This window comes from Eutrigla gurnardus (assembly GCF_963514095.1).
Source record: "Eutrigla gurnardus genome assembly, chromosome: 15".
NCBI lineage: Eukaryota > Metazoa > Chordata > Actinopteri > Perciformes > Triglidae > Eutrigla > Eutrigla gurnardus.
In genome coordinates, this window is record NC_139938.1 from 5,403,994 (window position 1) to 5,429,366 (window position 25,373).

The following is a 25,373-nucleotide window of genomic DNA, read 5'->3' on the forward strand; positions in this document are numbered from 1 at the left end:
CACCCTCGTCTCTTTATGTCACCTTGCAAGGCCGCTATGTGGACCGGCTCATGTCTGGGATTCAATACAATTCCCTCTGCGATCAGGGGACGAGAAGAGACAGACAGATGGAGAGGAGGAACGCAGGGCTCCATGAGAAGTGAGTCACGTTCCATTGTATAATCAGGGTATATTAAAGGAAGGAACATCACACCCTCATTGCAGCAATGAGCCATGTGTACTGTTGCTTCACGGTCGTGGAAACCTGCACGCTCCTACCACCCACCATGCTCATCATATGCACCGTCCTATCATGAACGCTGCTCTTGAAGTTGCAGTAAGTTCCATGGCTGTCAGGATTTGTAACGTGCTGTTATTTCTTCATGTTTGGCTGCGTGCTTTTGCTCCGACTGCATTGCTTTTGGTGAGGAAATGATTACAGCGTGAGTGGGAGGGTTAATGCGACTGATTTGACTTCGACTCATTTGTAGCAAATCTGGAGATTTCTGAAAACGTGAGAGGCACCAAAGGACAAACTAAAACAAGCAAGGCCCTACTTTGACTTATTACAGCCAGAAAATCACAGGTGGAACTGATACATTCTGGTGGCTTTTCAATTGAAGCATCCAAAATCAGAATTGGAATGCAGATTTCCTTTCTCAAAGCATGTTAAAAAGTGTCCCATGGTCAGCCAGGTATTAAAAGTAAATGCAGCTAAAAGGAATTCAGAGATGGTTTTTCAACTTTGTTTTCATGTGTGACTTTTATTCAGTTTAGTTTTTTTAGTTTACTGCTTCCTTCCTTTCCTGCTATAACATGTCAAAATGACTCCTGTGAGAAAGGGCGACGTCGACGTCCTGACCAGAGCACCTAAACGGAATGCAGCCCTAATTAGGCTAATGTTATTAATTACACCTGTGCCTTCCCTGCTGCATTGGAGATACTGGTTCTAAACGCCTCCCTGTAATAATTTAAATTACCTTTTCTTTTGAAAGATGATAAAGATAATAGAGAACAATTACTGTTCCTTTTATTCTCATTTGCATTCCCACGGCGACCCGAGGGGCGGGGGGGGGGGGGGGGGGGGGGTGACTTGATATAGCGTGGACTGCACTTTTTTTTGTCAGCCCGTGTGACTTCATTTCCCAGCTTGCACCGCGCCCCATGATGTTCCCAACAGCTGACAGACGGTGAAAGCCTTTGCCAGAGCTGTCGGTGCAAGAGAGTAGCCTGTCGTCGGTAGCCTACACGGACCGAAGATACAAGTCGAGCTCTGCCGGACTTGGGACCGCTTCGACAGCCGGGTTACCGTCGAGCTTCTGGGTTTGAACCCAACATATTCCGCTTTGCATCCTGACTTTTCTTTTTTTTCCTCGTCGGGAGCTGGTGGGGGGACATTTGCTGTCAGCTAACTTCCACAATAGGTCGCTGCGTCGCCGGACTGCTGCATGTGTTGTTGTTTTTTATTTTATTTTTTATTTTTTCATTTGAGCTTAACAGCTTAACTCCAGCCCTTCCAGCCGTGCCCGATGCTGAGGAATGGATAGTGTGTCTGCTAAAGGTGGGAAGATGGTCGAGAGTGATGAGCAGCCGGAGAGGGATAGCGGCGGCGGCGGCGGCGGTGGCGCAGCGATGGCCGCACTACATCAATGCGAACTCATCCAGAATATGATTGAAATCTCCATCTCCAGCTTGCAGGGGCTCCGGACCAAATGCGCCGCGTCCAACGACCTCACACAGCAAGAAATACGCACCCTGGAGGTAACGAGCTGTTCACACATGTCGCTTCCTCACACAGAGGAACGGAGAGAGCGGTCTAGTTAAATTGCGGAGTCATGAAGCCCTAACACCATGTCCGCCTCATATAGGCGGAATATCAGCTGCGACCGAGGCGCCCTATCGCGGCGAGCCGAGCCACATTGTGCCGCGTGCGGTCACAGCCCACTGCTGGGTCGATGCGTTCAGGTGCGGGTGTGTGTTGCCTTCACTGCGCCTGTGAGTCCGGATCCGGGTATTTTGCATGACCTCGTTCTCTACGTGGGGATATCCGTCCACTCGGCTCGTGCACCTTGCCGTGCAGCCGAATCCACCCCCGGCCTAATGGCACACATTCAATCACCAGATATGCATTTATGTTTATCGGTTTCTGTCCCCTCCCCTGCACGCGGGTTCCGTGTGCGCGCGCGTGGCCCGAGACGAATCCAAAAAAACGCACGACGCGTTCCATGTGTTTTATCCGTTTCCCCCACCTCGCATCTGGAATGCAGATCCAGGTCGGTCGCGGAGGGATGACTTGACACCGCTTTGCGCAAACTAGAGCCACGGCTCATCGGGCCTCAGCGTATATCCCGGCAGGCATCAGCACAGGGTGCACTCGTTTTCATTTCTCCAGCCTTTCAAGCATTACCTTGCATATTTATTAAAATAATGCACCCATAAAATTCACATGCAAAATGCTTTTTTAGTAGCTATAAGCATTAGCCTTTGTTTTTATGTAAAATGGACATTTTTAAAAGGTATAGTTTCTATCATTCCTACTTTTTTGTGAATTTTCAGTGATGTTGCTGCAGATGGGTCAGTTTTTTTAAATTTTTATCTCAGGCCTGCATGTTTCCACCCATGGGATGTTTGCAGTCACATATTGTTTTTGTAATCTTTCTCGGGCTGCGAGATGACTGAAGGAATCATGTCATGGAAAGTCCGGCTTCATGTTGTTGGTAACAATGCCGTGAGGGGACAACGTGCCCTGCTTCTGCCGAGGAGGACGATGATGATGGGAAGAGGAGGGAGGGGGGTATAAAAAGGCTGAATCAGTTCATTTTGATGAGACGTGGAGTTGTGAATAACAGCGGAATAGCACAAGGTTAATGCGTACGAATGTGTACTTGGAGGAGGTTAGTCTAATGTGTCTTTGGTAAAGGCTCCAGACGTACTGACATTCTAGAGACATGATAGATGGCAAATGGGTTTTCTGGCTCATGGTTTATTCAAGCCTTATACCTCGGATAAAAGGAATATTCACTCCTGATTGGCTACAGGCTATCAATTATCCATGTCTGTTTTATTTCTGTATAACTGAACACCCCGTGAACAATTGTGCCGTCGCCCCTAAAAACTAATGTTCCAGAAAGCTCCGAGCGTTTAGTTTCAGCCACGCAGGGATGCACTAGCCCGGCTGAAGTGGTATTTCAAGTGACCTTCAGAGTGGTCAAAAGGCAACGTGATGTAGTCACAGAGTGACTGGAGCTGCCTCAGCAGGCCAGGCAGCAACACAGAAGAGATCAATTTGTGTTTGAGATTGGTATAGTAAAGTCTACGGGATAGACCTCATAACGAAGGAACAAAGGAAGAAACCTGGGTTTTTAGGTGCAGGTCCGTTTTCATGGCAAAAGCTCAGTCCGTTAGGACTTGGCTTGGAAACCAGAGGGTCGTGGGTTCAAGTCCCTGCTCAAACCCTGTGCCTTTAGACCACGACTTGTGATGTGGAAGCTGGAGAGGTGCAAGCTGTCCTCCTTGGCACTGCCGAGGTGCACCTTGGGCAAGGCATAGGACCCTGAAAAACTGCTCCCTCCCAGGACACTGCATAGTAGCCCTCTGGTCTTAATACTAGGATGGGTTCAATGTAGGGGGACTGTGGTCTTTGCTGTGTGACATCAATTAAAATTAGATTTTCACAATGTCTACAAAATCAAAAAATTCAGTCTGAAGCAGAAACCGGACCAGATCAATTGTCCATCTGAAATTTTGAGAAAAAAACAGTCTGCATGTGTAGTGTGCCCAAACGAAGCCAACTCCACGGCCTGTCCTGCTCTGCATGCTTCAGCTCCTCTCCTCCGCCCCCGTGCGTACCTTCGTCACCGCGCAGAACAGGACGTGATCTAGCAGAGTGCTTCCTGAGGTACACCGTGTCTCTTCAGATGCATTCTGCCCCGGCATTGTTCTAAGTGACAATGGGTGGGCAGGCCGCGCCGGTTTCACATGTTTCTTAAAGGCTATTTAAACGGCTCTGAGGCCTCTTTCCTGTCGTTGGAGGCCGTCGTGAAGGGGAGGGGGTGTCTGAAAAGGCAGAAGTGCTAATAGTCGGTTCAGTTACTTGGAGTTGGCTCTGCTGGCTTGAGGTTTAGCATCCTTGCAATAGGAACGTGATTTGAAATCTACCGCTTCCTGCAGTGGAGTGATGAGAGCCTCAGACTGCAAACAGGCTTTTAGCTGCTGCGCTGGAAACAGGTACGGTGCTGTCTGGGTTACAGCACAGCTGCATATGGTTCAGTTGTAGGTTTTTCATGTCATGTTGTTCTCTCTGATCTTTAGCTGTGCTTCTGTCTCAGTGGTCAGTATTCAGACCTTTTATTTCGGTAGTACCTGTATGTATATGTAACTTGTACCTTTTTGACTGTTCCAAAGTCTCCAACGTGAACTTAAAAGTCCTCGGCTTTCCTGAGACGAGGACTGTCCTCAACTAAAAACATTTTTGACAACTATGTCATTTGTCTTTGGTCAAAACTAAAACGTATGGAAACGTTTAGAAACTTTGCCCAAACTGATCATTTGCTGTTGGTTTCAATATCCATCAACGGGAATGTTTGTTCCATGCGAAGAAGTCTAACACCATATTTCTTTTGATGTTGCCGGACAGACTTTTATTGGTTCCAGTTGCACTCTTGTCGTCGTAATGAGTAAATAATGTGTCACGGGTCGTCCCCTTAGTTGTAGCTGGAGCTGTTTTATGTTTTATTTCAGTTGCGTCGCGATTCATTTTGTAATTCTAACACGTTTCACTCTTTTTCTTGTTTTCCTCGTCTCGCACGCCATAGATACATGGCGATGAATGCTTTTCATTGATTCTGCGACTCTTGATCATCAAACAAATTCTTGGAAACGACTTTCCCGTCACATAAACTGTCGCGACTGTTGAAACGGTAGAATTGGATGTTGAAGGAAGTAACGTGGGAAGACTGTCATGCAAATTTAAGGACAGTACAGTCGCTGTCTATTGTCATGTGCATTCTCAACTTTTTTTTTTTTTTTTTTTTTTTTCAAAGCCATGTGACATTTGAAACACAAGTTTGAAAAATGTGGTCACGTCTGCCAGCCGGCATTATAGTTGCAGTTTATTCACATGAAGTAAACAGTTATTAAGACGATGCACCAGTTTACTGGGCGAGCATGTAACCTACATTCAAACACATAAAAAGCTCTTTTTACTTTTCCTCCAGTTTGTCATTATATTGCTTAAAACTGGTCCAGAGGAGTTTGAGCTGACAAATGTTCCCCCTCGTCACTGCTAAGCATCCTGTTCTCAGCAGTCCTACTTCCTACGTCTTTACTGGCACACTATTTTGAAACCACATCTTGCCATAATTGTGCACTTTCACTTCTTGCTTCAGCCAGCCTCGAGATCTCATTCGCCACATGCCTCAAATAGTCAGCAGAATCTGGAGTTAATCATAGATTCAGGCTGACTCTGCGGTTACAAATACCAATATGACATCACAGGAGAAATCACCTCGCGTCTGACCCTTGAACCTCGATGAACAACCACCTTGAGATCCTCCCACAGCGTCCAGGTGATCGCATGTAAAGTATTGTGTAGCAGCCAGACGTGATCGATGTCATTACGAGTGCAGCTTTAAGCGCCGCGGGGTCAAAGCGGTTGTCACACTCGAGGTGCGAGCGGGCATCGCTCCCATATTCCGCTGGAGGGCCATCAAGAGAGGCTTGAACTCACTTTATACTCTCATTGAGAGAGCTTTATTATTCCACTTGAACCGTGTCTTTTTTTTTTTTTTTTTTTTTTTCCTCTCCTGCCTTGCCAGTGAGAGGATAATGATACTGGCCTCTCAAATAGAGTGCTAACTGGTACTTCACTTTTCACATGTTAATCCCACTCAGCCTCCCATGCTGCCTCTGTGTTACTTCTACTGGAGCTCTTCGTGGCTTTCCCGAATCTGTGCTTCACCACAGCCTCTTGCACTGCCTCCATAGCAGGTTCAAATCCGTCTACGTGAGCCAGACACTGTGCCCCCCCTCACCTTAAAGCAAGTGGGCAAGACATTTTTATTCATTGCTCTACATTTTGCCGTCTTTTATCTTTTTGTAATCACTGCTCTCGGTAAGGATCGGCAAACGGCAAAAAAGCTGTTTTGTCTCCTCATGGTGTTGGAGAGAGTTTGCTGCGTGCTCGTGGTGTGAGCTGTTGTGGCTGCGTCTATATTTAGACATCTTTCTTCCTACGCATTTTCAGGGTTGGTTGTTAAATAAGAAAATCAAATGACGCGCAAAGAGCCCGTGTAAGAGGGGGAGAGCAGGGAGGAAAGGGGAGGGGAGAATCAAAGCCAATCGGCTGGGCTGCTGCTTGTGACATGACAACCGTTGTTTGTGTGTGTGTGTGTGTGTGTGTGTGTGTGTGTGTGTGTGTGTGTGTGTGTCCGAGGAGAAGACAATGGAGAATGTCGCTCACATGAGGGTATAGAGGAAACACAACTCCAGCGACTGTAGCAACGGCGGCCCTGTCTCTGTTTCCTTTTTTTCTTTTTTTTGTGTGGTGTAGTCCATAAGCATGAGCTGCGTGAGCTGTGGAAATGAGGATGTAGAAGAGTGTAGGCAGGCCTCATGCTATTCTTAACCCGACTCAGGATGAGTTGCATTACATCCTGTAATTTTGAGGTCTGCTCTACTTCTTTTGTGGGAAACGGGCAATTTGCTCACATGAGGAAGTTCGCACGTATGTTCTGTACGCGTGCATGTTTGTCCTCGCGTTGGGTTTTTCGAGATGTAATAAAATGGCTCCACTGACCACATGATGTCCTGTCAGAAACGCCACAGTAAACAGCGTAGTCTAACCTTGCACAAGCGTACAGAGAGTCGGAGGCCACTCCTTCGACTCCTCACCTCCCCCCCAGCCTGACGTAGGGGTCAACTTGCACTGGTGGTAACAATGAAGGAGGAGGGGCTGCAGGCCATTGTCTGGGACTGTCAACCATGTACGACCCCCCCCCCCCCCCCCATCTCCCTCCCCTCCCCAGAAGTCCATGTGACCCGGCCTGTGCATAACTAGGTCTGCCTGCTTCCATTGCGCTTATGTCTTTTGACATTTTCATCTTTTTTCATGTGAGGATGAAATCTGCTCATCGGCTGTAAAACATCAGTCAACTCACCACAGTTTCCTTGCATCATCTGAAGTATGACATTTGCAGCTCCAGCTTCATTCATTCCATGATGACTTTGACCGGAGACGGAGGAGCCTACAGGCTGCAAGCAAAAATAGTCCCTAATTGTAGTTGCTAATATTGTGTACAGATGTGGTTTGCTCCAACTCCGAGATCATACTGCTAAGCAGATGTCTGTCAAAGAATGACTGGACTCTGCTCTGGCCTTTTTGATAATCGATTGCTAAATGACACGAGGCGAAGAAATGCCTCACCGAGCCTGCTCGACAAGAAACGTGAGCATTTTTCCACTCTGAGGGAAATGAGCTGACCTTCCTGTGCAAATATCATTTTCTGGGATGGAGCGCTGTGGCTCACTTCTCAGGTACTCTCCCTGGCAGGTGCAGCAAGTGGCTGCGTCAGCACGAGCCTTGAGGAGAGGAGCGGAGCAGTGGGGATCGTCTGCTGTGTCAGGCGGCCCGCTGCTGGGACTCCTCCCCCTCTCTGGTGGCTCACACACTGGCTGTCACTCACCTCCTCGCAGCATTAGGCCGTTGCCATGGTGTTGTTTAGCTCTGCTGACAGGTAGGCTCTGACGCCATCCCCCCCCCCCCCCCCCCATCCCACCTCCAGGCCACACGGCAAACACTGCCTTCTCCGCTCTGCACCAAAAATATATTCCAGGGGTCTGTCATTATCTCTCGGCTTGTTGATGTGCCTGGCTGAGCGTTCAACACACATTACGGGGATCGTGTGCATGTGCGTGTGTGTGCATGTGCGTGTGCGTGTGTGTGTGTGTGTGTGTCACAGTGACATTTGTACGTTCAGATGCACTGTGTCTGCCGTGTTTTGCATGTATGGGGGAAAATCCCAGTGAAATGTTGCTGACGACTCAGAAGAGGGGTTGCTAGGCAACCTTACGTCACAGGACTGCACTGGTGTGTAGCTGGGTAAAACGGGAAGCTAGCTCATTGGCCACATCGAGTAAAAGCCTCTCACTGCTGGCCATGCTCGTCTCCAGAAACGCACATTCAGACACTTTTCTGTGTGAATAATCTGAGGCTCAGTAACTCGGATTGTTTGGAATGGATAGAAAATATGACACAGAGTCACATTGTTCAGTCTCTTATCTGGTTGATGCATGAGCATGTCTGCCAGTGTGTTTGCATGTGTGCTCATAAATGTGTATCTACACATACGTGTGTGTGTGTGTGTGTGTTTCCGCTTTATGACGAGGATCTTGCCGTAAACTTTAAAAACATGTTTTTTTTAAAATCAGTTGACATTCAATAATGCATGTCATTTTTATTATTTCATAAGTGCATCTGATATAGCTGAGTAATTGGGGAGCTGAAGAGCTGCAGTCGGAGTTGACAGGGATCGCATTTACTCCCTTTCCATCCTCTTTCATCTCTGTGGCCTTCAGTGGAGAGGCTTTGGTTAGCTGCCACCAAGCAGCCTTTTTTCTTCTTTTTTTTTTTTACATCCCAAGGCCACACTTTCCTGAGAGCAGCTGTATGAGTTTCTGTGAGTTCGACGAGCTGATGTGTCACAGGGGGAGGTTGAATGAGCGGAGAAAAGACGCGCGGCCCTCATTGTCGCTCAGGCCCTCGAGAGGTGCCGGCTGGTGTCGTGCGGCTCATCCGAAGGTGCTGCCTGCTGTAATGGACCCTCGCAGATAGACCGCCAGATAAGGAGACACACTATACGGCCGCGGCGAGCTGCACAACGCGGCCGGCTGCAAACCAATACCGCGGTGTTCATTGTGATACTTACTCACAGGGACCACTGCACTTGACATTGGCTTAGAAGGCGGCGGTGTAGTGTCTCACTGCTTTCATATGGCGTTTGAATATGAGTGTTATTGAGACGGTTGCGGGTCTGGCTTTCCAAGCGCAGCTGAGTTTGGTTGTTCCGTTTCTGGTAACGTTGGCTGTTGCGTCATCAGACACTCCGGCAAAGGTCTTCACCGGGGCTTTAGTCATTAATGTGCTGATTAGCAGATGCAAGCCTCGGGAGGAAGATCGTAAGGGGGGGGTGATGTGTGTGAGCTACGAACCTGAGGGACACGCAGGCATTCGTCCCTCTTCTCTCCTCTTCATCAACACCACCAGGATGTGTGAAGACAATGGGGATGCTCTTTGGAGGGGATGAGGAGAGAGGAGTGGAAGGAAGGCTCACATAGTCATTTTTTGTGTCATTTTTAAAGAATAGATGCATATACATGTGACAAAAGTGTATGTGGCAATCCTGCGTTTTCTGAAGGGTGATGTAAAAAGAGAGCACCGTGCCTCTGAAAGGAACTGGAAAACTGACTGGTCATATTGCACTTTCTTCCACCATTATGTCACTGAGCTTCCTTGTGCCAAACACACTCGTTTGCTTTGCCAGCTCCGCAGATGCCCTTATTAGATGACCGGCTCGTTGTTCCCCTGTATGATAATAGCTGTTTATATCTAATTAACTCTCTTGTGCACCGGGGGGGGTTTCTGGGAAATTGTTTTGCACTGGAGTCGTTGCTGCAGGTACATTTAGTTCACATTGGGGGGGAAAAAAGCAATTAATGCATCAGGTTGAGCTGTTTTCTGTTGAAGAAGCATCTGTAGATGGGAAATCTATAGTGGTTTGTCAGCTGAGGCGATGAATGTGAGATGTATTTGTGATCTGTATGACACTTATGTAGAAGCAGCTAAGTAAGGGCACCCATACCGCATCGTTTCTGTATCATCTCACCAAGAAAACCCACAAATGCACTGGCAACACAGAGGTGTGACGGCGAAGGCCTGCTGCTTTAGCTGTAGCTCGTAGCACGCTGCGAGTCTCCCCTCTAACCCGCCCCTCCCGTCTGCGCTGTGTTCTCTATTGCTCCCTGCAGGTGAAGCTGATGAAATACATCTGTAAACAGCTGCAGTGCAAGCAGAAAGTGCCGGAGACGGAGAGGCCCGAGGCCCTGGACAGCTACCCGCACTTACGGGACTGGCTACGCACCATCAACCTGCGGCCGGAGCTCATTGAGGTAGGCTTTCTGTGTGGACAGTGGGTTAGTTTCACATTTATGTGGCTTTCAGTGTGAGTACTCGCTCCTCCATCACATGCATGCATGTGAGGAATACTTGACCATCAGAACGTCTTTCTAAAAAAAAGAGCTCTGTTAATTTTGTGATCGGAATATTCAAGCTGCAAACAGTGGTAACAAATCTGAACTTGTTTTTTTTGTCAATTAGACAAGATGAACTTGCTAAAAACAATTTCCCAGCCTACTGTTTATATCTCCATATGTGTCTTGTTAGTGAAACAAGTGCCTTTTTTGTGTGTGTGTGAGGAATTTCTCCATTTGTCCATAAATATTTGTATATTTGTCTTGCATGTATTTTAAGAAAGGACTTTACCCTAATCATTTTTGGTTTAAGTAGAGACATTTGCATGCACATTGAAGAAAATATAATGGCGTCTTTTAATTCACAAACCCTTCCAAATGTTTGGCTCAATCTATTAAAATGCAACTTTGCTTTTATTTTCTAAGCCTCTGTTTTAATGGCCCCTTATATTTTCTGCATAATGAAGTCTCTCTACTGGCTTTGCCTCTTCTATAGTAGGCCTATAATACTCCAATAATCTTCCAACTGAAACATTATAGGATAATAATAATTGGTGCGCTTGCATATTTACGCATAGTGTTAATACTAAAGTGCCTTCCTGTGTAATTTGTGGGCTATAGTATCGCTCTATAATATATAATAGGATGCCTCCATCCTGCCAGCCAGACAGGATGTGAACTGTTCATTCAGGTTTTAGGAGCAGTTGGATGCTCGTTCATAACATGCAGCAGGTAAATGGACACACAATACATTACTGCCGTGAATACATTATTCTCTGAGATATTGGGATTTGGGGTCCTCCTCCAAGAAAATGTAAAGGTTTGACTCTATGAAATGTTACATCATCAAGCTCATAGATAAACTTGCTATAGTTGATAAATGATTGTATTATTTATACAGCCTTGGTCTGAACATTTAATTATTTTTTTAAAAATCATATTCTGTAAACCAAAGGAGCAGATTCATGACAAAAACCTTTTATGTAATATTTCATTAATTCTATTTGTTTACATATAAATTCCTGCATCCTCATTCTCACCTCCCCTCCTCCACGCCGAGCCGTCCGTTGGCTCGTCCAGATGCTCGCCACATTGTTATGTTCATCCTGCATATGAGGCGCCGAAATGTGCCGGTACCGTTTACTTGGAGCACGAGTCGTCGTATTAGTTCAGCTCAGCTTACAGTCGAAATCAACACATTGTATGATGAAGAACACCGAAAAGCAGCATTTAAAATGCATCACGGTGGCAGAGTTGCCCTTTGGTGGCCTTGTAAGAGGTGACTTTGAGATTGTGTTGGTCCCTGAGCAGGAGACTGACTCCCCATCAGCCTCTCTGACCTCTTTGTTGAGGAGCAATGGCCCCGACAGACACATTTCTTTCATCAATACGTTACATTTGAACATTCCTCACTATTTGCTGCTAAATAAGAGTTTACTTCTAATCATGTGGCAATAACTCCCATTCTCTTTTTATTTGTCTTGCTCTGATTTATGAGATAACAGCTGGTTCCAGATCCACTATGAAAGCCATTATTGCATTGCACAAGAGATGCTGGTGCCTTTGCGTGACTGACTGTTTAGTCTTCTGGATGACCACTTCTCCTTCCACCAGCACCCCACCGCTTATTCACACCCGACAAAAACACATCAAATGCAATGCAGTTCCCTATTTCGCAAGTTTTAGTGTGATATTCATTCCACCACATTAATTTCCTCTCCTTCCACCGGTTCCCGTTACTGTGAACTCTTTTAAACCCTCCCCTCTGCTGTTTGTTTGCGTTGCTCTTGTCTGCTCGACTTTGTTCACAGTAACCTGCTTATTTTTAAATCATTCCACGCTCGTTATTCTTTAATATATCCAGAGCTCATGCACACTTTTTGTTTTGGTTTGAACCGCCTCGTCATTCCACATCTGATTATTTGTCTTCTATTGACTCTTTAGTCATATCTGTCCCTGCTCAGTGCTCTTGTTTGCTTTTCAGTTTTAACCCCACCACCTCCCCTTCAAAGAATTTGAGGGGTTTTTCTCTATACTGTGAGGGGCTGGTCTAAAAACATTGCAATGATTGTATGTTGTTGTTGCTTCCATGCTGCAACTGACAGCGATGTATTGCGTAATGTAGCATGTGGATGCCATGTTGGCAGGCTTCTTAAATGGCCGTGTGCATCTCTGTGAGCTCATTAATGTTGTCTGTGGTTTTGCTAAACGACCTTATTGTATCTGGATTCATTTACAAGAAAAGGGTTGCCAATGCATTTTGATGTGAGACTAGACATTTAAAAATGTTTTAAAAGGGTTAAAATGGCCATATTTAACACGGATGAACACCTTTTTGGAGGTGCGTTAATTTTCAGCTCTGTGTCTAATACATGAGTATTATATTTGAGGCTCATATGAAATAAAACCCACTTGACTTAAAGTGTAGACGCCAATAAACGAGTTAAGTGCCGTGACACACGCGGTGGCTGTTCTGACCGACGGCGGTGTCGAGGAGGGTGCAGTACAGCAGCCACATATGCAAGCGTGGCTGTTCCCGGTGCTAAGATTGTAATTGTTATGAGTGAGTAGGTGGGAGGGGAGCCACTTTTAAAGATCACATCACTCACCCTTGTGTGTTTGTGCATGTGTGTGTGTTTGTGCTTCCTTTTTTGCTTACAGTGTACACATGAGTGGGGAGGTTGCCCTAGTTTTCTGATTAGTGTTTACCCTCTCAGAGCAAGGGTTCAACCTGACTGATAAGCAAACTGCATCCTTCCCATGTCAGAAAAACATCCTAAACTCACTGGACTATCTCCTATTTCCTCCTGGGATCTACTAACAGTTTATGCTCTCATTTAGCCTATTGTCTCAGTAACTGAACTTTAAATGAGCATTAAATACCTTTACATACCACTTTAGTCTCTGTCTTAAACCTCCCCCTGGTCCTCACTATTGTTTTATATTCTGTTCACATTCTATAGTCTGATTGTGGTCTATTTTAAGTGGTGGAAATAAGAGGAAACGGAGATAATAGTTTTTATTATTGTTACTACATGTACAGCATATTAGCGAAGGATCGTTTTTATTAAAGGGCCCTGCTTGATGTTCAAGCTACTATTTAACCTAAATGATGATCGAGCATGTAAGATCTTAAGTGTAAGTCCACTCACTGCACAAGTTTAAAAAGTGCGACCAGAAAAAAAGAGGCTGAGAGATGAAACCACGCCCACTTGTATGATGCAACAAATATGACAGCTGCAGTAGTTTGGAAACAATCTATATCGGTGCAAACCCTAGCACCTAGCAGGGACGCCACAATACCGCTGCTGTAACCAGTGTAGCATTAAAGCATGGTGGAATTAGCACGCTAACGCTAGCTAGCCAACTAGCCAGTCGAGCACAATGACATACGTGTCTGCAGGCGTTTTTGTTTATCGGCCTTGTGAGCGCAGGCATTGGCCGATATCCATCATCTCAAAATGCCATTAATCGGCCCACTACCACTATCCGCATTGACATTATATTATTTATAAATTAGACAAGAAATGCCAGTATGAACACCAGCTTTGATGACTTACAGCCATAGTATTTACTTTACAGCTTGTAATTGTTCAGTACCTTTTTAAATCCATCTTAAATATGGTGGCACGCCAGCTGTGACGTCATAATCCAAATGACTGAAAATAAACTATAATTTACTAGTAAAGATCCACATTCACACTGTTGAGCGTCTTTGAAGTTGTTGTAAATGTTCTTCCCCACCATGAATCTGTTGTTTCACTGGTGGGGGCAAGGGCCAACGCTTGTTTTATTAATCTAATCTCATTGTTGATTTTTTTTCCTCATCCAGTGCACTCTCTCAGGAGAGCTGCATTTTGCTGTCCCTTCATTGTGGGATAAAATAGTTGAGTATTATAAATCTAATTTGACATGTTGACAATGACATAATCTGGAGCCGTTTGTATCCTCTAAAATCGTGGGAAAGTGACTGCAAATTGAACCAGGTTGCATTGAATGCATTGCATTCAGCCATGTACCTTTTGTCTTGCTGTCATTTTCTTCATTTCTCTGTCCGTATGTAAACCTCTACTTGAGCAATGTGTTATCTTTTGTTTTGTTTTTTGACATCTTTTGTCATCCTGTTTCCTCCACATCTGTATCGTGATCACACTATCTAAGACTGCACTTCACGTCATCCGTTTGCATAGATGTGCCTGATGGGAAACCCTGAGTGAATCTGATTGAACAAAATGACTCAAAGAGTAGAATAACCAGTATTACGTGGACCACCGATTGAATCGTATATCAAGTTGGATCTTAAAAGGTCTCGGCCTAGACCCAAACCATTTTGGCTCCAGGTCCTGTCTAAAGCTTTTTGCTACTATCTACTGATCCGGGCATTAAACCATGTTTGTAGTACAGTTAAGAATAATGTGCACAGCCAGATAAGTGGAAGCAGCCGCATGATGAATGCCTCTAACGTACAGGATTACCACCGATTTCCAGGAACAGAGCAATTCAGAGGTTGTGTGACCCATTTAATACTGTAACATCCAGCCCTCTTTAATGCTGACTTTCATCCTACTGTTGAATCCACTGCTGTTTTTAGATTCACCACATACCTTTCTTATTGAGGCCTATAAACAACTCTCATTTTTGACAATGTTATCTAAATCCAGGAGAAGGTCTAAATGCATATTTTGTCTCTCTTCCTGTTTTGCTTCATCTGCAGGCAGTGGAAGCAAAGTTGTCCCTGGATGCCTTGCTGCAGATGTCGGGCGCTCAGGTGAGGGATACAATGCGAAGACTCGGGTCCAGTTCAGAAGAATGTGCCAGGCTCAGCGCCGCCCTCTCCTGTCTGAAGAGTGCCACTGAATCAGGTTTGTGTCGAGCCTCTGTGATCAACATGCATCCCGTTGTGTTGGTCTTGTTCTCTGTTGATGGTGTCGTCTGCCGTCCAGGAGGCGAACTGAGGGAAGACGGCGGCCCCTGGCTGTCTGAGCCCGCGAGGAGGGACAGTGGCTCTCTGCTGACTGCAGACCAGCTGACCGGCCTGGGGACTCCGCTCCGCTCTCACAGCCCCTCGCCTCTCGCCCGCCCATCTGCCACCAAGTCCACGCCCTCCACCCCCTGCGCCATCTTCCCGCATCCCCGCTCGGGCTCGGTGTCGGCGGTGCCCACGCCCGAGGCCCTGGCCTCTTACGGCCACAGTGACAGCCCCCTCACAGACCCGTTCCCGATGTCCTTGGCCCACGCGGCTCGTCTCCACGGACACACGTCCACCCCGCCCATAACCCCGCCCTCAAAGAGGCGCCACCGACTAAAGCCCCCGTGCACCCCTCCACCGCCGTCCCGCAAAGTGCTGCATCTGCTTCCCAACATCACCCTGACGCGCAGCAAAAGCCACGAGTCCCAGCTGGGCAACCGCATCGAGGACCCCCCCACCAACAAGTAGGTGCTCAGGGAGCTGCTTGGTCTCACATCATGATTCCAGTTTTAATCAGGGATTAGACGTATTTATCAACATTTCTGTTTAGCTTTTTGGTGGTTTGTCAGCTAAACTGTAAACCTGTCAAAGGTTATCCATTTATTAAGGCACATAGGTCAATATACAATTATATGCGTGTGTATATAAAGGTGGTAGTATTCCGGTTCCTATCACCTAGCTGCTCAGCGAGCCGGTCCGGTTCTCCTGAAAGCATCTGTCCAGCGTCTCGTTCCCACCTCCAGGTTTACGTCAGGACACACGAGCAGAGCTTTCTCCCTCGGACACACTCACGTTCTCTCTCTCCCTCTCTCACATCCTTTTACATCCTGCCTGTTGCTCCTTTGCTCCGGCTGTAAGAGTGGAGCTAATCCCCACACAGATTCCCAGAGATTATGACTCATGTCAAAACAGGAAGCATTTCCTCGGACTAATGCTCAGAGGTGGCGTCACACACACACACACACACACACACACACACACACACACACACACACACACACACACACACACACACACACACACACACACACTATTGTGATTGGATGCACATACACAAACAAGCCACATGTTTATCCATAATATCCTGTCTGTTTATGGAAAGCTTTAGTGAACAAAAAACAAAAAGGCAGAAGTAAATACAGCTGACATAGATCCAAAGCATCTAATGTACACACAGACAATCCTGTTAGTTTATCCTGGCTTTGTACACATTAGGTATATTACAGGCCGCAGGACTGATGGCCGATTGAACAGCAAGATAAACGGAGACAAATTGACTGTTTTTCCAACTCGGATTTCCCACGTGCGTCTGTGCATGTGTATAAGCCAAAGATCTGGCAGTGCTCGCCGCCTCGGTCCTTGTGACTTCAGCCTGGGTGTTAAGGATGTCACCCTATCCATCCCGTGCCAATGCTATTTAGGTGCTCCAACGTGCTCGTCTCTAGCCCTTACATAACCCGCCGTGCACAGTCTGGTGTTCAGGCGACGCTGCAGACCAGTGTGCTTTTTTACCACCGCACTCTCCTATTCTCCTTCTGTTTGGATTTCCTCTCCGCCCAGGTGTGTGAAGAACAAGAAGTTGTTACTGAATATGCAAGTAAACGGGAACGGATGTGAGGACTCGCCGTCTCGTTACCCCGTCATGTCTGCACGCACCCCTGGAGCCGCCCCGGCCGCCACCACAGCGTCCTACACCCTGCCCGGCACGCCCACCCTCCTGGAGGAGCACGGCACCATTAAGAGTGAGTCATGCAGATTTTATGAATATGCATGTTTATTATGGCCTTGTATGCAAGAATGTGGCGATATGATCCATGCCAATACTCTGATCAAGGTCACGTAGTGTGATATTTACTTTTTTATGCAATTGGTACAGTGGGATTTGCATTCATCACAGTGCATGTACAATGTGCACAATATTTACATGTAAACTATTGATTTAAAAATGAGTAATGTTTCTGAGAATCGCTACGGTATCACAAAAGTTCCTCAACACAACCTAATCCTCCGTTTGTTTCCTGCCCTTCCATCTCTCTGCCCCCCCGGTAGATAACGTAGCAGTGCATCGCAGCTCCCCACAAGCAGTGAGGAGGGACATCGGCCTGGCAGTCACACACAGGTAGGTTTCCTCTTCCATATATCGTCATAATAAATCTAATGCTAGATATGTTAATGATAAAATAAGGAAGAGTGAAACCTGACAGCTTGTGTTAATATAGGTTTTCAACCAAGTCCTGGCTGTCCCAGACATGTCAGGTGTGCCAGAAGAACATGATGTTCGGGGTGAAGTGCAAACACTGTCGGTGAGTTCAGCGCTTTCTGTTTAAAGTGTTTTCTTTTACTGACTGAGACTGTAGAACGGGGGCGTGTTAGAGCGCGGGATGAGGAAGGCCCGAAAGGGTTCAATCGCCGGCCGCGTGAGCGTACGGAGTTGGACTCGAAGAGTGTTTTAGGTGCCATGTATTGATGTTCTGCCTACTTTCTATCTGTGCAGGTTAAAATGCCACAACAAATGCACCAAGGAAGCCCCATCCTGCAGAATCTCCTTTCTACCCAGTAAGCTCTGTTCTGTCCTCGGTCTGCGGTCGTGTTGCGCGTGTGGTTCGTGACATTTCCCATTTCTCTTCTAGTCGCCAAAATCCGGAGGACCGAGTCTGTTCCGTCTGACATAAACAACCCTGTTGACCGGCCGCCAGAGGCACCGCAGTTTGGCACGCTACCAAAGGCCCTTACAAAAAAGGTAAAACATGGCTCACAGCACAACGGATCGCAGTCCTGAATCATTGTGACGTTACAGAGCGTGACCCCCTCATATGAACTGTGTACGTTATATAGAATGCCAGACCAGAGTTTTGTCTCTGAAAATGTATCTGTTGAGCCAGAATCCCAGAGTGACCGCTCCAATCCCATTATACTTTTTGTTTTTGCCCTTTCCAAACATTGTAAAGATGAGTGGAGCTCTCCTCATTTATTTTTTTTGCCATCAGGCAATCCTCATTTCTGCCATAACTTAATCCAGCAAAATTCAATTCAATTTTATTTATAGGGTCATATCACAACAGAAGTTATCTCAGGACACTTAACACACTGAGCAGGACTAGAATACGCTCATGATTTTCAGAGTTAATACATTTTCAAAACTGCCTTAATAGGCCTTTAGGCAGAAATCTTGTGCAGCCCAGGCCCTTGGGTTCCGACTGCATTTGGTGTTGGTAGTAGTATAGAAGGAGTAGCATTTACTAGGGATGCACCGAAATGAAAATTCTTGGCCGAAACCGAAAATGAGGAAACCAAGGCCGAAAACCGAAAGCAATTCATATTCCAATTATTAGTACCATTGCATTTATGGCTATGATTGTGTACTAACCTCACAAAAATCAAGGCTTTGCAATTCAAAGAATAAATCAATTACAAAAGTATGAAAATATGTATTTAGCACCGACATTACAACAATACAGAGTATATAATAAAAATAAACTGTTTTATGTCTCATGGAACATATCAGACAACAATCTGGCGCAGAGAGACAAGTTTTTCTGCGCTCAGCCCTCCTTCTCCTGTGCTTCTCCGTCTCCAAGCGGGGTCCCTGCATCCATCGCGCCTGGATCATTTCTCGTGCGCGCTGCTTTAATCCCACATCCAAGTAATGATCTTTATAACGTGAATCAAGCACAGTCCTGAGGAAGTGCAGAGGATCCGACTAGATCTCAGCCAAACGTCCACACCGCAGACATGTTGGCGCTTATCCAGACAAGCGTGTGCTGGCCGCGGTTTTTGTTTGCATCATTCTGAAAATTCAGAAAATTTCCAGTGGCCGAATATTCGGTGCATCCCTAGCATTAACAGTAGTGGTAGTATTATCATAGTATCAACAGCAGTAGTCCATGACAGCAGGCACAGCCACGCTGAGATGGATCCATCCCAACATGTTGCCTTAGACCAAAAAGCAGTAGTTAAGCGGTCACACAGCGGGCAGGTGGAGCCAGCGTCATGCCAGTTAGCAGTCTGCATCGGTCAGGACCTCAGTGCACTCTGCTGGACCAGACAGCCAGACAAAAGATCACATCGGCTGCTAAAACGTAAAATTAAGTAAAACATGGTGAAAAAGTGTGGAGGCTGCAGAAGTCCTGTTACATACCAGCTCTGACTTTGTGTTGTTTGTGTCCCCACCCAGGATCATCCTCCGGTGCTGAATCAGCTGGACTCCAGCAGCAATCCGTCCTCCACCACCTCGTCCACGCCTTCCTCCCCCGCGCCCTTCCAGCAGAGCAACCCCCCCAGCGCCACGCCGCCACCCAACCCCTCACCCAAAGGCCACCGGGACAACCGCTTCAACTTCCCCGGTGAGCCTCCCAAATCCACACGTAGAGATGGCCAAGGCCAAACACGATCAAATCAGACACACTGAAATGTGCACGCTAACGTTGTGCTCTTGATTTCTCCTTGCATCACTCTTCTAGTTTAACAGTATTTAATAGTAGAGGCAACAAACTCTTCCCTTCTCTGTCATTAACACTGAAGAACCAGATCTGTTCATTCAAAGCTTCTCTAACTAACAGTCTCTCTCCCTGCCGTCCTTGTTGGTCTTTTTCTTTCAAAAGCTGCCTGTTACTTTCAGCATAGACAGCAGTTTATCTTCCCCGGTGAGTTGACTGTCCCAAATTGTCATTCTGCATTGTTTATTCTCCCATCATTCCACTCTCCAAACCACCATCTCTGCATGTTTGCTTTTAGGGTTGTGGCAGTTACTGTGTCTTTTGTGCCAGCACTAGGATCGCATGTTGACGCCGTTTTGACACCATCTGCTGGTGCTAGTGGGGAATTGCATGTTCTCTGTGTGGTGGGCCATGAGGCTAATGGAAAAAGGGGGGAACCATAAAAGAGACCTATCTAAACCATGGTATCTTCTCCACAGATGTCTCCAGTCCTGCACACTTGCACCCTGATGTCCTCCAAGACACCGTGTAAGACATCTGTATTAAAAGTTCACTTTGTGATGATGCGATAGTTTAATTATTGTCAGATTTGACCCCACTGATAGCATTTCTGTGTGTCGCAGCAGCGAGATAGAGCAGTCGGCGGATGACATACACGCTGAGCTGGTCGAAGATGAAGACGAAGAGGTAATTTTGCATGTTTTTAATGTCGGTGTAACGTGGTGGTCCGGAGCCGTTACGTTTTGTTCTGGAGACAGATATTGTCATCTTTCAACATTGGCAGAAAGAAGTAAGCCGAGTTGACAGACTCTGATAGTCTGTTAACCTTTTAGACAAAGTTGAAAATGGTGAACCAGATGGTCCTGACAGGAACGGCTGAACGTATGTTTGTTATGACACAAGAGGTGAGTTTTGAAAATGGGCTGTCAAAGCAGAGAGACGTTTCTCTCAAAGAGGTAGTGGACTTGGATCTGTCGTCTACCTTCAGGTTCTCCCTGGTCATATTTGAAGTGATGTGATGGCACTTTTTTTTTTTTTTTCATTAAAATTGCCAGATTGCAATTTTCTTGTAAATAAATGCATTCATCAAAACCAATAGCTCCTCTGACATTTGTTTAGTGGAACCAGGTTTGACCTCTTTGAATGTGCTGATGCCGGAGCTGTGCTGTTATTAATTTCACCAGGAGATGCTGACATGTAAATATCATTATTATACAACGGAGATGGCAGCACAAAGCCGGAGCTGAAGGAGAAGCAGAGAAAGTCACTGCTCATACACCGAATATATTGATTAATACTCCGAAAGACTAAATATACAACCGTCCAATAGGGAGATGAAGATGCTCCGTATACAATTTAAAGTAATATTTTTGTAATTTGGAATAGAAAATAGAATTGGCAATAGAAAATAATGGCATCCCTTTACTCTTGCAGGAAGGGGAGGAGGAAATTGAGGTTGAAGATGAAGAAGCGGAGGACTATGAGGAAGAAGAGGATGAGGACGAAGACGAGGATGACGAGGAGGACATGAGGATGAACGTGGGCTCGGACGGCGAGTGCGATGAGCTGGATGATCTGCCCAGCTCGCGGGGGAACCAGTGGAAGGGCCCCATCTCCCGCAAGCCCAGTCAGACCAGCGTCTACCTGCAGGAGTGGGACATCCCTTATGAGCAGCTGGACCTCGGAGAACTCATAGGAAAGGTGAGGGACCCGACCTCCACGTAGACAGCCTATCGTGTTTGGGGGGAAAAAGGCACTTTGGCTGAAGTTGTTGTGCGTTCACACAGGGCCGCTGGGGCAAAGTGCATAAGGGGCGGTGGCACGGCGAGGTCGCTATCCGGCTCCTGGAGATCGACGGGAACAATCAGGACCATCTGAAGCTCTTTAAGAAGGAGGTGATGAACTACAGGCAGACCAGGCACGAGAACGTGGTCCTCTTCATGGGGGCCTGCATGGCTCCACCCCACCTCGCCATCATCACCAGGTGAGAGCAGAAATACCAAACACTCAATCACGCTTGATTTTGTTCCATCTTCAACTGAACCTCTCTTTTCTCTCCCCACAGTTTCTGCAAAGGGAGGACGCTGTATTCAGTTGTTCGGGACACTAAAAACACGCTGGATATTAATAAGACGAGACAAATCGCTCAGGAGATTGTAAAGGTATTCTTTGATTTATCTTGAAACCGCTCATTTGTAATGATTTAAGCACTTAGAAGTTGTGTTGAAGCCACGTTTCATTTCATAAATATCTTCATTCAAAGACATGATGAATATTACAAATATTAAAGATGAAGTGTATTCTTTTCTTTTTTTTTTTTCATTTTATGTTCCTCTTTGGGATCAAACAATGTTCTGGCAGCATGTTGCCAGTTCAGTGCTGTTCTTTATGTGCATGAGAAGCCTACTAGACAGCAAAAAGACTCAAATAGGCCGTAACCGCTAACCCCACTGTGTCTCTCCAAACAGGGAATGGGCTACCTGCACGCTAAAGGCATCGTTCACAAAGACTTGAAGTCCAAGAACGTTTTTCACGATACCAATAAAGTCATAATCACCGACTTCGGGCTGTTTGGGATCTCTGGAGTTGTTCAGGAGGGGAGGTGAGAAACGTGCTCTTCACACCACACTGCTACTACCTGCAGAGGGCCAGAGATTTCTAATAATGGCCGATGTCCTGCAGGCGTTTCCTTTTGTCGGCCGGTATTTTCTGCAAAGAGACCTGAAGTCTCCTGATTGTAAAATCCAAGTACTTCCCAGCACCACCTTTGTTTTGTGAAGCATATTTTGAACACACCCGTTGCTAATTCCACCCTCCCGTCTGTGTTTGTGTGGCTTCGTGATGGAAAACAATTAGTTGAATTGTCCACTCCATTTGATTTGTTACTGACGTGTATGGGTTTTTATTTTTCTATTCCAGGCGTGAGAACAAACTCAAACTTCCACATGGGTGGATTTGTTATCTGGCACCGGAGATCGTGCGCAGGATGAGTCCAGGTAACAACGAGGACCGCCTTCCTTTTTCCACCGCAGCAGATGTGTACGCCTTTGGGTGAGTCATGCACACTTATCTTAACTGCTCTGTCACACCTGTTTCTCACGAAAAAGGGGGCTTTCTTTACCAAAAGAGTTCACCGGTAATTACACTTTCTTTTTTTTAAGCACCATTTGGTATGAGCTTCAAGCTAGGGACTGGCCAATCACCAACCAGCACGTGGAAGCTACCATCTGGCAGGTGGGGAGCGGAGAAGGCATTAAGAAGGTCTTGGCGGAGATCAGCCTTGGCAAGGAGGTCACGGTGAGTAGAAGAAGAAGTCATGAGTGTTGTATAAAAGGTGCGACGCAGAGATTTTGTGAGGCGATTTAGACGGATGAACGTGGTTTGTCGTCTCAGGAGATCCTCTCCGCCTGCTGGGCGTACGACCTGAGGGAGAGGCCCACCTTCACGCAGCTGGCCGACATGCTGGAGAAGCTGCCCAAACTCAACCGCAGGCTTTCCCACCCCGGACACTTCTGGAAGTCTGCAGAGTAGGTATCCAGAGATGTGGGACGTTGTGAAAGACACTGGAAGATCCCATCCCTTAGTTCTTATTGTACATCTTCTGGTTCCTTGTGGTCCAGTGGCCTGTCAGTCATCGACACCGAGCTCTACAAACTATATGCCTTGAAAGGTTGGGGGCGACAAAGTCTTCTTTATATTGTTTGATGAGCTTTGACTAAAACATCAAAGCTCCCATCAGCTCTGCTGTTTGCGTGCTCTCTAATCAAATGTGAACTTTTTCTACATGTGAATTTTAATTTATACGTCGTCGCACAACACTGGCACATTTTTGAAGGAAAAACATCACAGGGCAATACTTTTCATGTCTGATCGGATCATTTCCAGGTTCTTAAGAGGCTGGCAGGACAAGTTTGGATCCATCAGGATATAAAGTACAAAAATGTGTATTTGTATTCCTTCCTGTCCTGCGTGAAACAACTGTAGTTACGTGAGAAACAGCAGACGGAAGCAGTGTCGGTTAATTAATTTTTGTTCTCACTATCTGCTATAAATATCATATAAATGTCATCTTAAGTTGAGCGTAAGTGTCTGGCCGTGAAGCAGCCACATGTATGTGGTAACGAGAATATCGCCTCGACCCCGGCCAGACGTCTCACTTCCTGCTGCAGCACAACTTCCTTACCACGCCGTCCCACTCGCTTCCCGCTGCTTTTTTTTTTTTGATCCGCTTTTTCACAAACTCTTGTTTGACTCCAAGCTACCATTTCATTATTATGTTATATTTATTTATCTTAAAAGCAGTGGAAGGGCTTCACTATCATTCCTATAGACATTATTAGAAACATTGGCGATGGGTGTAAGCTTGTTTTCTTTAAAAGGAAACAAAAACACTGAAAGAGTTCAAATGATGACAATAATGTTAACGATTTTTTGATTGAACTCACACAGCCTGAGCCGTTTTAATGTCCTGAATGTGCTTTGAACTAATCTGTGCTTATGAAGAATCTTGCTGCTTTTCAAATGTAGTTTCTTCACTGTGAAACTTTCACTAACCGTCTAACGTTTGTCTTTTTCTTTTGCTCTTTTCTCTCTTTTTTCCCCCCCTTCCTTTTTCTCTTTTCTAATGTAGGTTGTAGCAGTCACTCTGAAACATAAGCAATGCAAAACAAAGCCTGGGTCTGCCTTGCATGCTCTTGTATCCTTAACTCTTGCAGGATTGATCAAAGCGTTGCCTCTGCCTGAAACAGACACTGCTTCCACTAATCCACAGTCTGATCTTCCATGTCTAACCGTTGCGTTTTTGTTGTCGGGAAGAGAGGATCGGTGGAGCGAGGTGTGACGGCGGGGAGGGAGGGAGGGGGGAGGAGGGGGGTTGGGACACAGCTGTCGTCCTTCACGCTTTCCCTCCTTTCGTCAAACATCTCTTTGCCTTCCTTTTTTTTGCTTCTTGTTCTGTGATGTTTGTTCTGGGCGACGCCGAGGTGTGTGAATCACTGACCCTTGAGAGTGACTGGCGTGCTGTGGTCTGTGCCCGCTGAGGGCCGCCCTGCCCCGTCCTCGGCCCCGTCCCCGGGCCCCACTCACCTTCTCTGTGCTGCTGTGATGTGGTGGTTCTCGCTGGGGCCCCCTGACCACCGCACGGCTCTTTTTTCCTCCTCTTCTGAAACATTGCTGGACATAAAATGGAACGTCCTACCAAATGGACCACTTCATTTATCCGTTTTCCTCGGGGGGGTTTACACACATTTAGCAGGCTGAGTGATGTACTCAAACAAACTGCCTCTCTGTTCCTCTCTCTGTTTTTTAATAGTTGTGTGATGGCATGTGCTGAAACGGTCACCAGCCCATGTCTAGACACAATATGCACTTTGTCAACGGGGGGCATCATGAACTCTTTTTGTTGTTTAGTTTGGTTTTGAATAGTCATATTTGCAGTGTTTTCTCTTTTTTTAATATTTCTTCAGGAGGGTCTCAGAGGCTTGAACAGTGTGATTATGCTCACTTGTGTGTTGTCTTTTCGGAGTATAACCTGGTCGATTCACTGTTTTTATTTGACGCATTTGGAAACGGGGCACTGGTGAAGACTTCTGTTTGCTAAACGACAGCTGGAAATGAAAGACACCGGTGAAACATTCCCTTCATCTTTCACAATCCACATGGGAATTCAATAATGCTGGCTATTTCATCCATCCTTTTGAAGTGTAAAGTGCACCTTATAAGAATATCAGTTATTTAGAGAGAGA

The 25,373-nt window shown here is 46.2% G+C and overlaps 1 protein-coding gene across 7 annotated transcripts; it reads left to right on the top strand.

The window, feature by feature from the left end:
• The first annotated feature begins 1,176 nt into the window (after window positions 1-1,176).
• ksr1a (kinase suppressor of ras 1a) lies at window positions 1,177-24,469 on the top strand. Of its 7 annotated transcripts, none has more exons than XM_084028783.1 (21): window positions 1,177-1,740; window positions 10,003-10,143; window positions 14,939-15,086; window positions 15,168-15,657; window positions 16,754-16,935; window positions 17,243-17,312; window positions 17,413-17,496; window positions 17,688-17,749; window positions 17,824-17,933; window positions 19,368-19,536; window positions 19,795-19,836; window positions 20,109-20,157; window positions 20,235-20,316; window positions 21,064-21,330; window positions 21,417-21,613; window positions 21,695-21,791; window positions 22,098-22,231; window positions 22,549-22,680; window positions 22,791-22,926; window positions 23,023-23,156; window positions 24,260-24,469. In XM_084028783.1, exons 1-21 carry the CDS (start codon window positions 1,519-1,521, stop codon window positions 24,264-24,266), a joined length of 2,955 nt encoding a protein of 984 aa, XP_083884909.1. In that variant the 5' UTR covers window positions 1,177-1,518; the 3' UTR covers window positions 24,267-24,469. The 7 variants fall into 7 exon arrangements, with proteins under 7 accessions (XP_083884909.1, XP_083884911.1, XP_083884912.1 ...); XM_084028785.1 differs by having other exon boundaries at window positions 20,256-20,316; XM_084028784.1 differs by having other exon boundaries at window positions 1,178-1,740; window positions 20,253-20,316.
• Window positions 24,470-25,373: the final 904 nt, after the last annotated feature.

Coding starts and splice junctions, on each gene's coding strand:
- ksr1a (XM_084028783.1), top strand. CDS start 1,519: ATGGATAGTGTGTCTGCTAAAGGTGGGAAGATGGTCGAGAGTGATGAG. Junction 17,497..17,687: donor GTGAAGTGCAAACACTGTCG/GTGAGTTCAGCG, acceptor CTATCTGTGCAG/GTTAAAATGCCACAACAAAT. Junction 17,934..19,367: donor CAAAGGCCCTTACAAAAAAG/GTAAAACATGGC, acceptor GTCCCCACCCAG/GATCATCCTCCGGTGCTGAA.